Source organism: Salmo salar, chromosome ssa09 (genome assembly GCF_905237065.1).
Source record: "Salmo salar chromosome ssa09, Ssal_v3.1, whole genome shotgun sequence".
Lineage (NCBI taxonomy): Eukaryota > Metazoa > Chordata > Actinopteri > Salmoniformes > Salmonidae > Salmo > Salmo salar.
Window position 1 is genome coordinate 145,896,452 of NC_059450.1, and position 15,295 is coordinate 145,911,746.

Consider the following 15,295-nt stretch of genomic DNA (forward strand, 5'->3'; position numbering starts at 1 on the left):
AGATAAATACATTATCTCCCCTCAGCTAGAACAGATCGCTGATTGGCCACGACTGGGAATGTTAGGAATTATTCAAAAAGAATGAACTGTGGGATTGGTAATGACTCATTCTGTAAAAATGTGCTTACGGAGCGAGAACACACACATGTACAGCACAGTCGCTGGAGTCAGAACACACAGACACAAGCATACACCACCGATATGGTCAGTGAGCAGCCTGGTTTTAGAAAATGTACAAGGTAGATTTGTCATCAACTGATTACAGCCACTGCTCCAATGTGAGTACCGGCAGGCAGCTGGAGGAAATATGACTGAATCATGAGAGAAATGAAGCACAGTGGATGAGAGGGAGCGATAACAGCATGGGACTACATAGGAGACAGACAGCAGACGACAGATATTATTTAGATAGGGGTCGGAGACAAAGCTGGTGCGGAGGCTAGGGGTTAGATTATTACAAGTGTGAAAGACAAAATGGGTTAGGGCAAGGGTACAGTAGATTTACCAACCCTGGGTTAGAGAACCATGTTAAAGATGAACTAGTCTTCTACATCAGCCTGAGAGATCAGGATCACATTTCAGGTCCTTTAGACCAGTGTTTTCTTTTCCTGGTCCTGGGGACCCAGGACGCATTTTTATTTTTGCCCCAGCACTACACACCTGATTCCACTAATCAAAGGTTTGATGATGAGTTGATTAGTGGAATCAGGTCTGAAGTGCTTGGGCAAAAACTACAACATATCCCTTTGTGCCCCCAGGACCAGGATGAAGAAATACTGCTTTAGGCACATCTCCTGGTGATGGAGAACTGCAAATTATGCAATTGGTTGAAATGTCTTGTCTGTCTAATTAAAAAGTACTTTTACAGTATCTAACAATGTAGATGCATGTTGTTTAGTAAGATCTAACTCTCCTAAATCAAAAGATAAGTAAATGTAACCTTTATTTAACTAGACAAGTCGGTTAAGAACAAACTCTTATTTACAATGACGGCCTACACCGGCCAAACACAGACAACGCTGGGCCAATTGTGTGCAGCCCTATGGGACTCCCAATCATGGCCGGTTGTGATACAGATTGGATTTGAACCAGGGTGTCTGTAGTGATGCCTCTTAGCACTGAGATGCAGTGCCTTAGACCTCTGCACCACTCGGGAGCCCAAGTATAACTACATCAAACTCTAAAGATAAGGAAATAAAAGTATCAATTTCCAAAATCCATCTATATATCCCCCCATCCATTCCTCCCTCCCTCCATCCCTTCCTCTCTCCATCCCTCCCTCCCTCCCTCCCTCCATCCCTTCCTCTCTCCATCCTTACCCCATAGACCAGTTCTCCCACCATGCCATTCCTTCCTCTCTCCATCCTTACCCCATAGACCAGTTCTCCCACCATGCCATTCCTTCCTCTCTCCATCCTTACCCCATAGACCAGTTCTCCCACCATGCCATTCCTTCCTCTCTCCATCCTTACCCCATAGACCAGTTCTCCCACCATGCCATTCCTTCCTCTCTCCATCCTTACCCCATAGACCAGTTCTCCCACCATGCCATTCCTTCCTCTCTCCATCCTTACCCCATAGACCAGTTCTCCCACCATGCCATTCCAGATCTTGGTCTCGGGGTCTCTGGCGCCGTACTTGCCGTCAGGGACGATGGCGATCTTGTACTTGATGCCGATGTGTTTGGCGATCTCTGAGGCCAAGTCCACGCAGTAGCCCTCGAACTGGTCATTCCCCTCAAACATCTCCCAGTTCTTCTTCAGCATCACATATGGACCTTCCTACATCCACAAACACACCAATCAGAGACAGAGAGGGTGGCGCGGGGAGGTCAAACTGACCAATGAACTCACACTGACCACTGACTAACAAATCAGGGGCCTCTTTTGGAGAGGGAGGAGCTTTTTGGAATGACATTCAGCCGGCGCCAAAACCTCCACTGGATGACAGTATCACAGTGATTGAGACAGAATAGGCATTTTATGACAACCAAAGAAAATATTACAGGGCATTTTAAAAGGCCACTGTGTGAGGAGCACTGTTTTATATCATCATAGTCTGTGACTGGTGCCAAGTTTATGTACTCTGTCTTCCCTCTAAGACTAAGCACCTCCTCTTGAAGAAAAAGGCTGACTCCACACAGATGATGTATGTTAAGAAGAACAAGTGAACAACAGAACGGTAGAAGAGAGAGGTCAGCAGCTATAGAGCAGAGAGGTAGCAGGTCTGGAGGTAGATACACAGAGAAGCTGAATTCTCTGTCTGGAGAGAACCTTTACACCTCAAACAGGAGAAATTAGCAGTAAGAACACACACAGGCAAGCGAACACACACACACCCTGACTGACACGCACATCCGTCAGGAGCTTGTAGCTCCAGAGAGACACCCAGGTGGTACAAGGCCTGAGGCCTCTTCCTCTAGTCTACAGAACTATCATCTGACGTAGCAGATTACACTCCCAGATTCAAATGATTGAAGGTATGGAATGTGAAAGGAAGCTATTATAGTAATCACACTCATAGGCTTTCAAATGGTTTATACATCTATCAAATTAATTGAAATAGCTGTATAAACACTATATGACATGTAAAAAATGATCAAATTGATGTACACGTTTTCATTTATAATGTTCATTTACAAGTGAAATTGATACATTTCAAGAGACTTATTTCCTGGCTCACCAAGGAACCTGGCAGAATAAAGCGTACAGGTACATAGGTCACATCAAATAAAACATATCGTTTTTACACAAATAAAAGGGGGAAATATAAATGCATAACATTTTTAGAGACATGTTTACATTGTATCAGTTACATACCATTAGTCTAGAATGATATCACAAAAGAAACACATCTTAAGCCATACTGGGCTATGTTCTAACTTGAGGTGTGTACAGTACACTGTAACTCAATGTAAATGGGAGAGTTGTGTGAATATTAGTTACTCACACGGATCTCAAGGTAGAATCAAGCCTTATGTGCATATATTTGCATTTATCAAGTGGCTAAACATTAATAGAATGTACATTATCTTACTGCAGAATCTTGTCACATTTGTACATGTTGTCCAAGCATCAAAGCACATGTATTTTTCTAAACCTCATTATCATACACACATTAGCAGCCCCTCTGAGATCTCTCTCTCTCTCTCTCTCTCTCTCTCTCTCTCTCTCTCTCTCTCTCTCTCTCTCTCTCTCTCAACATGAATCACTGTTAATGAAGTCACAAACACACTCAGAGATTCTCCCAAACATAGCAGTGCTGCTCCAACCTACAAATCCATAGTTAGGTCTTAAAGACATAATCCACACCAAAATCATCTCATCAACAGTCTAAACCCGAGCTGAGTTCATATTCCATGCCATCTGTTGTGAAGGTACATAATATGTGTCTTATTTTATTAGACGGTACAAAATGGCCGATCTTAAAATATGAATCCTAATGTACTGTACTGTGTATGAGGATCTAGAGAACAGTTGGTGTACTGTACTGTGTATGAGGATCTAGAGAACAGATGTTGTACTGTACTGTGTATGAGGATCTAGAGAACAGATGCTGTACTGTACTGTGTATGAGGATCTAGAGAACAGATGATGTACTGTACTGTGTATGAGGATCTAGAGAACAGATGGTGTACTGACTGTGTATGAGAATCTAGAGAACAGATGGTGTACTGTACTGTGTATGAGGATCTAGAGAACAGATGGTGTACTGACTGTGTATGAGGATCTAGAGAACAGACGGTGTACTGTACTGTGTATGAGGATCTAGAGAACAGATGGTGTACTGACTGTGTATGAGGATCTAGAGAACAGATGGTGTAGATAGAACATGGGCTCATCTTGATTTTAGTCTACTTATGACTTTGGATAAGTCTCATTCTAACCCTGCCTCACTGTTCTGAAAATATTAGCATATTAAAACGGCAATAGTTTAACACCAGAATAGATGACTTTGTAGAGTATTTAGCAGTGATAGTACACACACGCACGAACGTATGCATGCACAAACCTTTGCTTTGCCAACAGTGGGTTATTTCATGTTTAAACCACTTAAAATGTTGTTATCAGTGTGTTGCAGACTCTTTTGCTACAGTGTGTGTGTGTGTGTGTGTGTGTGTGTGTGTGTGTGTGTGTGTGTGTGTGTGTGTGTGTGTGTGTGTGTGTGTGTGTGTGTGTGTGTGTGTGTGTGTGTGTGTGTGTGTGTTTTATTGCAGTGTGTTCAGTCTCGGGGCAGGTGCATGGAGGGATACTGGGAGTGTGCTTGAAAAAGTGACGTTTTCTCTGCTGAACACCACGTCAGATGTCTTACATGAGAATGGAGGAAAAGGGAGAGAGGAAAGGAGGGAGGAAAGAGAGGGCAGAGACAGTGTTGAGATGGCAAGAGAGAGAGAGAGAGGTTTACATGGGAGAAGATAAGGTTAAGGGGAGAAAGTGAAAAGCGAGGTGAGAGAGAAAATAGAGAGAGAGGTTTTAGTGGTGAATGGTCCAGGTAGATAAGACATGAAACAGGAGAACAGCAGCAGAGGGGGCTAACAGGGGCGTCGTCATGGTGATGCAACATACATTTCAGTCGTCACAGACAACATGTCGCATCTGGCACACACACACATGCGCGCGCACACACAGCTCCCAGTAGCGTGCGTGCGTGCGTGCGTGCATGTGTGTGTGTGTGCAATTGTTATGTTCTCTATGAGTGAAGGTGTGTCTATGTATGCATACGCTTTGAGGTTGTGCTTTTTGTGACAGTATGCGCAGTCTGTGTGGGTGTGTGTGTTTCTGCACGAATGGCCCCTGACAGATCTGTGTGTCTTTTTCTCAGCACCCAGTCTAATTCCTTCAAAAATACAAAAGCATTACGGAATACAATCCTTTTCAAATTCCCAGAACATCCAAAAAGATAATTCCCAAAACATTCAAACTTCCTGTGTCTGCAGTTCCCACATAGAGAAGAACAAGCAAAGGCATGACAGAGAAAATGTAGATAGATAGATAGATAGATAGATAGATAGATAGATAGATAGATAGATAGATAGATAGATAGATAGATAGATAGATAGATAGATAGATAGATAGATAGATAGATAGATAGATAGATAGATAGATAGATAGATAGATAGATAGATAGATAGATAGATAGATAGATAGATAGATAGATAGATAGATAGAGAGACAGACAGATAGATAGATAGATAGATAGATAGATAGATAGATAGATAGATAGATAGATAGATAGATAGATAGATAGATAGATAGATAGATAGATAGATAGATAGATAGATAGATAGATAGATAGATAGATAGATAGATAGATAGATAGATAGATAGATAGATAGATAGATAGATAGATAGATAGATAGATAGATAGATAGATAGATAGATAGATAGATAGATAGATAGATAGATAGATAGATAGATAGATAGATAGATAGATAGATAGATAGATAGATAGATAGATAGATAGATAGATAGAGTGGCCTGCCGGTCGGTTCATCTGTGTCTTCCTGTGATTCCTCTTCTCTCAATTCCACAGCAATAGAATTGCAGAGCGATAGAGAGCTAGAGTCTCTCTGGCTCTGTCTGTCAGTATCTGAGTCCTTCTGTGAATCCATCTCCCATCTGTATGTCTGTCTGTCTGTACTGTAAGTCTTCAGTGTCGTAGCAGAGGCTTCCTCATCAGTGGCTGCAAAGAGGAGGAGGTGGCTGAGGTAACATTAGCCATGGCCATCTGACAGGGTCATAGATCATCCAGAGAGAGAGAGGGAGAGAGGGAGGGAGGGAGAGAGAGAAAGAGGGAAAGAGAGTGACGTCCATAGAGAGAAGGGAGGGGGGGGACACACGGTAAAAGGTAAACGGACTAAAACTCCTCTCTCTTTCACACTTGACAGGTGACGTCAACGAAATCCAAATGAATATAACGACAACCTGCCAGTGACATGTCTGATTCCTCTCGTACAGCCCTTACTCACTCCTCCCTCACCATGGCCTGCTACTGCTACAATACCCTTAGGAACACTGGTCAAACACACTGGTGTCACTACCAGCTCTGACCACTAGAGGCACTGAGGGCGCTCTGCTCTCTGCTTCAATGTGGGTGCATCTCAACAGTCTAACAAATCCTCGTCTCTGTCATCTGTACTGATTTGAGAAAACAGCATAGTCGATTCCTACACCACATTGACTTTCCACCTGTCAAGTTGTTTCATGCCAGTACAGATGAAGGACAGGAGTTCAGGATAGGAAGCCATTTTAGATCGTTGGGATGCATCCTCTGTGTGTTTAAGGAAAGGGGAGGAGCCAGAGTAGTACATTACCATGATAGTTGTCACGACGACTGTCCTGTTCTCCAAGTTGGTACTGTCATTGGACAACAACACCTCATTTTGGACCAGAACCAGTTTGTCAATGTCATTCCAGTAGCCAATCTGAGAGAGGTAGAGGAGGGGTTAAAATCAGGCAAAACTGTATTTTCATCAAATCAAAATCATTTCTCCGACATGCCTGTGTGTCTTTTCCTACCCGTTGTGGTCCGTTGCTCTTCAGTTCAAACACGTCCATGGTGTAGTTGACTCTGCGGCCGTAGTGGTCAAACTGGATGTTACCTGTTAGACCCTGGATACGCACCTGGAGACATAACAACAGAGAACACAGGTCAGAACAAAGAACAGGTAACAATATAGAACAATAAGGACACATAGGACCATAGAATACCTGTTTTAGTGTGCGTTCCATGTCTATGCCCTGGTTCCAGGGAGCAGCTGGGTTGGCCAGACAGTCTCCAGCATTTCCTCTACGGGAGATGTCTATCTTCTGACGACGCAGGTTCCTAAAGGCCTCGGCCATCACCAACACTCCATCATACGTCAGAGACGAGGTGTACTGGGGAGAGAGGAAGAGGAGGAGGATGGAGAGAGAAAGGAGTAGATTAGATTAGATGATTTTACATGAACAGCCTAGAGCCTATAGCAGACATGAAGATGCCTGTTTGAGGAATTAGGAAAGGCCTGTTTTTGACAATCCACTGGATTACATTTGAACATTTTAGTCATTTAGTAGATGCTCTTATCCAGAGCGACTTATGATCAAGTGCAAGTGTTAGTTCAGGTTGTTTTTTTGGGGGGGTGGGTCGTGGTGAAAAAGGGGATTATTTAAGATACTCTTTGAAGGGGAAAGGTTTCAGGTGCTTTTGGAAGATGGGTATGGAGAAGCTGCTTACACCATTGGGGTGCCAGGATAAAGAAGAGCTTGGACTGGGCTGCCATCCCGTAGGGGTGGAAGGGCCAAGAGAATAGAGGTGGCAGAACGGAGTGCTCGGGTTGGGGTGTAGGGTTTGAGCAAAGCCTGAAGATCGGGAGGGGCAGTTCCTTTTGCTCCTCTGTAGGCAAGCACCATGGTCTTCTAGTGGATGCGAGTTTCGACTAGAAGCCAGTGGAGTGTGCTGAGGAGCAGGGTGACATGGGAGAACTTGGGAAGGTTGAAAACCAGGCAGGCTGCAGTGTTCTGGATAAGTCGCAGGGGTTTGGTGGCGCAAGCAGGGAACCCAGCCAACAGTGAGTTGCAGTAGTCCAGATAGGTAATGACAAGTATCTGGATTAGGACCTTTGCCACTTCCTGTGTGAGGTAGGGTCGCTTATAGAGAACGTCAGGGTGTTGTCCAGGGTCACACCAAGATTCTTTGCACTCTGGGAGGGTGACACTGTGGAGTTGTCAACCATGATGGAGAAGTATTTGAGTGGGCAGGCCTTTCCTGGGAGGAAGAGCAGCTCCGTCTTGTCGAGGTTGAGCTTGAGGTGGTTGGCCGACATCCAAGCTGAGATATCTGCCAGGCATGCAGAGATGTGTGTCACCACCTGGGTGTCAGAAGGGGGGGAGGAGAAAAGTAGTTGAGTGTCATTCGTATAGCAATGATAGGAGAGACCATGTGAGGAAATGATGGAGCCGAGTGACTTGGTGTATAGAGAGAAGAGGAGAGGGCCAAAAACCAAGCCCTGGGGTACACCAGTAGTGAGAGTACGTGCCAGGTAGGATGCAATCCAAGAATGTGCAGAGCCTGAGATGCCCAGCCCTGAGAAGGTGTAAAGGAGGATCTGATGGTTCACGCTGTCGAAGGCAGCGGATAGATCTAGGAGGATGAGAACGGAGGAGAGAGAGTCAACTTTGGCAGTGCGGAGAGCCTCCATGACACAGAGAAAAGCAGTCTCGGTTGAGTGACCCGTCTTGAAGCCTGGCTGGTTGGGGTCAAGAAGATTGTTCTGAGAGAGATAACGAGAGAGTTGATCAGAGACAGCACAATCAAGTGTTTTCAAAAGGAAAGAAAGAAGAGAGTTTTTGAGGTCAGATGAGTCGAGTGTTGGTTTCTTGAGGAGGGGAGCGACTCGGGACATTTTGAAGTCAGAGGGGACGCGGCAAGTGGTCAGGGATGAGTTGATGAGGGAAGTGAGGAATGGGAGAAGGTCTCCAGAGATGGTCTGGAGAAGGGAGGAAGGGATGGGTTCGAGCGGGCAGGTTGTCAGGTGGCCAGACCTCACTAGTCGCAGGATTTCATCTGGAGAGAGAGGGGAGAAAGAGGTCAAGGCATAGGGTAGTTATGTGTGAGTGGGACCAGTAGACTCAATAGGCTGAGTGAAAGAGTGGGACCAGTAGACTCAATAGGCTGAGTGAATGAGTGGGACCAGTAGACTCAATAGGCTGAGTGAATGAGTGGGACCAGTAGACTCAATAGGCTGAGTGAATGAGTAGGACCAGTAGACTCAATAGGCTGAGTGAATGAGTGGGACCAGTAGACTCAATAGGCTGAGTGAATGAGTGGGACCAGTAGACTCAATAGGCTGAGTGAATGAGTGGGACCAGTAGACTCAATAGGCTAAGTGAATGAGTGGGACCAGTAGACTCAATAGGTTGAGTGAATGAGTGGGACCAGTAGACTCAATAGGCTGAGTGAATGAGTGGGACCAGTAGACTCAATAGGCTGAGTGAATGAGTGGGACCAGTAGACTCAATAGGCTGAGTGAATGAGTGGGACCAGTAGACTCAATAGGTTGAGTGAATGAGTGGGACCAGTAGACTCAATAGGCTGAGTGAATGAGTGGGACCAGTAGACTCAATAGGCTGAGTGAATGAGTGGGACCAGTAGACTCAATAGGCTGAGTGAATGAGTGGGACCAGTAGACTCAATAGGCTGAGTGAATGAGTGGGACCAGTAGACTCAATGGTTTGAGTGAATGAGTGGGACCAGTAGACTCAATAGGCTGAGTGAATGAGGAACAGATGTCGTCAACATTCTTTTCAAAGTTGTTGACAAAGTCGTCCGGAGAGAGGGAGGAGGAAGGAGGAGGGGTAGGGGATAAAGGAGGGAGGAAACGGTGGAAAATAGTTTCCTAGAGTTAGAGGCAGAAGCTTGAAATTTAGAGTGATAGAAAGTGGCTTTAGCCACGGATACAGAGGAAGATAAAGTAGAGAGGAGGGACTGAAAGGATGATAGGTTCTCCAGAAGTTTAGTTTTCCTCCATTTTCACTCGGCTGCCGCAGCCCTATTCTATAAGCTCTATGAGTCACTCAGCCACAGAGCTGGATAGGAGGGCCGAGCTGGCCGGAAGGAAAGGGACAGTGCGAATCATAGGATGCAAAAAGGGAGGAGAATAGGGTTGAAGAGGGGGAGATAGGTGACAATAATGTCAAGCTTGAGTGGACAAGTGACAGTGATCGCATGGAATTCAAATGAGGCGATGGAGAAATGAGTAGCCCTGTGCCATCCCCATGACAACCAGACGCTCTTGGACTATGAGAGAACATGTAGTCAGATGAAGAGAAAGCAGCTGGAGTAGCAGTGTTCTCTGGGGTGATCCATGTCTCTGTCAGGGCCAAAAAGTTAAGGGACTGAAGGGCAGCATAGGCTGAGATAAACTCTACGTTCTGGACCGCATATCAGCAGTTCAAACGCTACCAGAGACCTGGAATTCCACACGTGTTGTGTGCACAGGGTACATTAATTAGAAGGGTTGCAACCAAGGGGTGGGGAGTGTCTGTAAAACCTACAGGGAGAGGCGCGAACAGGTTTAGAAAACACACACATGGTTGCCAAAGCTACAAAGAGCAAATGAGATCATCTGAAAATAACTAAGCAACATATGAAAGTGAGAAAGTGGTGTGGAACCTTCCTCTCTTTCCTTCACGAAGAACTCTGCAGAAATGTATGAAATAAGTCCCATTTATGTGAATGAATGGATCCCCATGAGACCCGTCTGCGGCAGTAAGATAATGATTTAAGAGAGACATGACATTCTTCAGAGGAGGTTTATCTAACAGATCTGTAATCAGGTAAGACAAACAGCACGATGGAGGTATTCACACCCACAGCAGGGTGCCCTCACGTCAACAAACACACACACACACACATACACACACATTGCTACAAAGGCCGTCACACCCACAGCAGGAAGCAATCACATCATGACAGAGACCAAACTGAGAGAGGAGAGGAGGAGAGGAGGAGGAGGAGGAGGAGGAGAGAAGGAAAGGAGGAGAGGAGGAAGGATAAACTCAGGGGACGCACTTCACATCAGGTCTGCATCACTCTGACTCTGCATGTCTCTCTCCCTTCTTACTCACACACTGTGTGTTGGGGGGGGGGGTGGTTATAAACCATGCCTTTTTCATGATCTTCCCTTTAGCTTATCTCAAGAATTTCTTCTATCTTTCTTTGAGAAGCTTGTTCTACACTGACACTGTAAGTGTTCTACAGTGACACTGGAAGTGTTCTACAGTGACATTGGAAGTGTTTTACACTGACACTGGAAGTGTTCTACAGTGACATTGGAAGTGTTTTACACTGACACTGGAAGTGTTCTACAGTGACACTGGAAGTGTTTTACACTGACACTGGAAGTGTCCTACAGTGACACTGGAAGTGTGTTACATTGACACTGGAAGTGTTCTACAGTGACACTGGAAGTGTTTTACATTGACACTGGATGTGTTCTACAGTGACACTGGAAGTGTTCTACAGTGACACTGGAAGTGTTTTACACTGACACTGGAAGTGTTCTACAGTGACACTGGAAGTGTGTTACATTGACACTGGAAGTGTTCTACAGTGACACTGGAAGTGTTTTACATTGACACTGGATGTGTTCTACAGTGACACTGGAAGTGTTCTACAGTGACACTGGAAGTGTTTTACACTGACACTGGAAGTGTTCTACAGTGACACTGGAAGTGTGTTACATTGACACTGGAAGTGTTCTACAGTGACACTGGAAGTGTTTTACATTGACACTGGATGTGTTCTACAGTGACACTGGAAGTGTTCTACAGTGACACTGGAAGTGTTCTACAGTGACACTGGAAGTGTTTTACATTGACACTGGAAGTGTTCTACAGTGACACTGGAAGTGTTTTACATTGACACTGGATGTGTTCTACAGTGACACTGGAAGTGTTCTACAGTGACACTGGAAGTGTAGTCTTAATAGTATTTGACAAGTATTAATAAAACATATTCTGCCCATTCTTTGTTCTAATATTCTAATGATTGTGAATGAAGATAAAGATTTCGCTACACTCACAATAACATATGTTAACCATGTGTATTTGATCAATAAAATGTTATTTGATAATACATAAAGCTGGCTGTTTAATTGTATACAAAGGGCCTTGTCATTCATTAATTCAGTAAGCATCTGCGTCCCGCTGACAAAACTGAAATGTTAGTTATTTTGGTCTTGAAAGGTTGCTCCAATAATGGTCAGCGAATGCCATTTGGTTTCATAGCGTATTCCAGGAATAGAACGCTGAGAATGACAAACTCAAAATCTCACCCACATACCCACACAAACACCGACACACTAATACAAACACAAACACCCACACACACCCACACACACACACACACACACACACACACACACACACACACACACACACACACACACACACACACACACACACACACACACACACACACACACACACACACACACACACACACACACTAACTAGAATCTGAGATTGTGTACACTCATCAGTGGAGGACAATTGACGGACTGGCCATCCTTTAACAAAGATTTATCATATAAATATTAAAATGATGATACACAATTAATAGCATTATCAGGGTGAAAAATGTCACACCATTCTGAAGCTATCACTGAGAGAGAGAGAGAAAATAACAGCCAGAGTGTGGGAGAGAGAACAGGCAGAGCGAGAAAGTCAGAGAGAGAGAGAGAGAGAGAGAGAGAGAGAGAGAGAGAGAGAGAGAGGGTGAGAGGGTGAGAGAGATGGAGAGAGGGAGAGAGAGAGGACAGACAAACGGAACAGATAACTAGAGAGAGAGAAAGTAAAATAGAGAGGAGTGAGAGAGAGAGGGAGAGAGAGAAAGAGAGAGAGAGAGAGAGAGAGAGAGAGAGAGAGACAGAGACACAGAGACAGAGACACAAGAGAGAGAGAGAGAGAGAGAGAGAGAGAGAGACACAGAGACACAGAGACAGAGTGAGAGAGAGAGAGAATAGACAGATGGAAGAGAGAACTAAAGAGATAGAGAGAAAGTAAAAAGAGAGGAGAGAGAGAACGAGACAGAGAGAGAAGACAGGCTATGTGCACACTGCCCACACAATGAGGTGGAAACTGAGCTGCACTTCCTAACCTCCTGACAAATGTATGACCATATTAGAGACACATTTTTCCCTCAGATTAAAAAGAACCACAATTTTGATAAACTCCCATATCGACTGAGTGAAATACCACAGTGTGCCATCACAACAGCAATATGTGTGACCTGTTGCCACAAGAAAAGGGCAACCAGTGAAGAACAAACACCATTGTAAATACAACCCATATTTATGTTTATTTATTTTCCTTTTGTACTTTAAATATTTGCACATTGTTGCAACACTGTATATAGACATAATGTGACATTTGAAATGTCTTTATCCTTTTGGAACTTTTGTGAGTTTAATACTTACAGTTTACTTTTTATTGTTTATTTCACTTTTGTTTATCCATTTCACTTGCTTTGGCAATGTAAACATATGTTTCCCATGCCAATAAAGCCCTTTGAATTGATTTGAATTGAGAGAGAGAGAGAGAGAGAGAGAGAGAGAGAGAGAGAGAGAGAGAGAGAGAGAGAGAGAGAGAGAGAGAGAGAGAGAGAGAGAGAGAGAGAGAGAGAGAGAGAATGGGTAGAAGATAGAGGTGTGAGGACACTATGGAAGAGTGCTCTCTGCCATTCTGTGTCTAACACCATCTGTCACCGTGTGATTGGCTGAGTCTGTCCTGCTGCCTCTCAAAGTCACAGTCTGATTGGCTAAAGGGCTGTGACAAGAGAAAGAGGTTTCTCTCCAATATGATTCTAGAACCCTCTCCCAGCAGTATGTATGCGTGTGTATGTACCTTGGGTGGGCTGTCAGAGCCTGGGTACTCTCTCTGGTCAAGTTTGTTCCAGCGCTGCATCAGTTTGAGGACCATGGGCTTACTGAAGTCAACCAACTGGAACCCTGTGACGTTAGCCCCACCATGCATAAACCTCTCTAGAGATATGTCTTTAAAACCCTGGAGAGAGAGAGAGAGAGAGAGAGAGAGAGAGAGAGAGAGAGAGAGAGAGAGGAGGAAGAAAGGGAGAGAGAAGGAGAGAGAGAGAGATATACAGTCCTTAAATTTAATTGAGAGAGAGCGAGAGAGAGAGAGAGAGAGAAAGAAAGAAAGAAAGAAAGAAAGAAAGAAAGAAAGAAAGAAAGAAAGAAAGAAAGAAAGGAAAAGAGAATGAGAGAGACAGAGAGCGAGAGAGAGGTGTTAGGCACAACTGCATTTGAAGATTAACCTTGCCTGCCAAGTCTGAACATGAAAGCTCTGAGACAGGGATGTACCTTCTCTTCCCAAGGAATAGAGGAGAGAGAGAGGGAGAGAGAGCGAGAGATAGAGATAGATAGAGAGGGAGAGTGGGAGAGTGGGGGATAGAGAGAGAGATAGATAGAGAGGGAGGGAGAGTGAGGGATGGAGATAGAGAGGGAATGGGCTGTCTGAAGTGCCTTCAAACCATCCTCCCCACAAAGGCATAGGTCTGTCTGGTTCAGAGTTGACTCCCATTTTCCACAGAGACAAGGTAAACCACAGCCACCTGACTGAACCCCTCTGTTTATACCACAACCTTCCCCCTCTTCCTCTCCTCGTCTACTCTCTTTCATCTGCACTAATCTAAAAAACACAATGTGGATAGGGACAGTGGAATTTACTTTCACTTGTTCAGTTGGTTCATGTTAGCACAGATGAAGGGGAGCAGGAGTGGAGTAGACAAGGAAAGGAAACCACTTTAGACTGTTGCACTGTTAAGATGGCACACGCAGACTTACGAGGTTGGCCAAGATGTAATGGTAGCCTTTGACATGTTTGCCCACACTAATGGCCTGGAGAAAGAGAGGAAGAGAAGAGGGAAATAGAGGAGGAGAAACTTTAATTATTTGTACATTGTTACAACATTGTATATATACATGATATGACATTGTAATGTCTTTATTCTTTTGGAACTTCTGTGAGTGTAATGTTGACTGTTCATTTTTTTGTTTCTTTCACTTTTGTATATTATCTACTTCACTTGCTTTGGCAATGTTAACATATGTTTCCCATGCCAATAAAGCGCCTTGAATGGAATTTAATTGAATTGAGCGAGAGAGAGAGAGAGAGACAGAAACAGAGCAGTCTCTGTCAGACTAATGATGCCATCCATGCCAATACTTCTGAGCCAGCTGTTCCTGGGCAGACCATCACACAGGTGTGTTTGTGTTTGTGTGTGTGTGTGTGTGTGTGTGTGTGTGTGTGTGTGTGTGTGTGCGTGCATTTGTGTGTGTGTTTGCGGAACTGCTGGTGTCTGCCCGTATTTGTCAGACCAGTAGACAGGAAGGGAGATCTGGCCAGAAAAGGAAGTGATGCATGCGAAGGAAGTAGTGACAGATGACTGACCAATAGGACGTTACCCTGGAGCTGGGGTCAAAGGTGACAGCAGCAGAAAAGAGGCAGACAGACACACCAGCCTCAACTGTCAGAATCACAGTCTGGTTGTAAATAGATGGGTACAGTGAAGAGAGGAATAGAGGGGAACTAATAAGGTTGGACAACCAAAAGGCCCAGAGAGAGATTGTGTGTGTGTGTGTGTGTGAGTGTGTGTGTGTGTGTGTGTGTGTGTGTGTGTGTGTGTGTGTGTGTGTGTGTGTGTGTGTGTGTGTGTGTGTGTGTGTGTGTGTGTGTGTGTGTGTGTGTGTGTGTGTGTGTGTGTGTGTGTGTGTGTGTGAGGATGTGTGAGGGTGAGT

General features: G+C 44.5%; 1 protein-coding gene across 7 annotated transcripts in view; it reads right to left on the reverse strand.

Moving 5' to 3' along the window:
- Nucleotides 1-15,295, reverse strand: part of gria4a (glutamate receptor, ionotropic, AMPA 4a) — a 164,878-nt gene that overhangs the window by 59,952 nt on the left and 89,631 nt on the right. For 6 of the 7 annotated variants that reach the window (XM_045724769.1, XM_045724770.1, XM_045724768.1 and 3 more), the window contains exons 6-11: nucleotides 14,342-14,395; nucleotides 13,386-13,544; nucleotides 6,711-6,878; nucleotides 6,519-6,623; nucleotides 6,314-6,424; nucleotides 1,575-1,781 (exon numbers count right to left, since the gene is read on the reverse strand). In XM_045724769.1, coding sequence (XP_045580725.1) covers nucleotides 1,575-1,781; nucleotides 6,314-6,424; nucleotides 6,519-6,623; nucleotides 6,711-6,878; nucleotides 13,386-13,544; nucleotides 14,342-14,395 — 804 coding nt within the window. Of the gene's footprint in view, nucleotides 1-1,574; nucleotides 1,782-5,360; nucleotides 5,683-6,313; nucleotides 6,425-6,518; nucleotides 6,624-6,710; nucleotides 6,879-13,385; nucleotides 13,545-14,341; nucleotides 14,396-15,295 lie in introns of those variants that run through there. The other variant, XM_045724774.1, reaches the window with a different exon arrangement.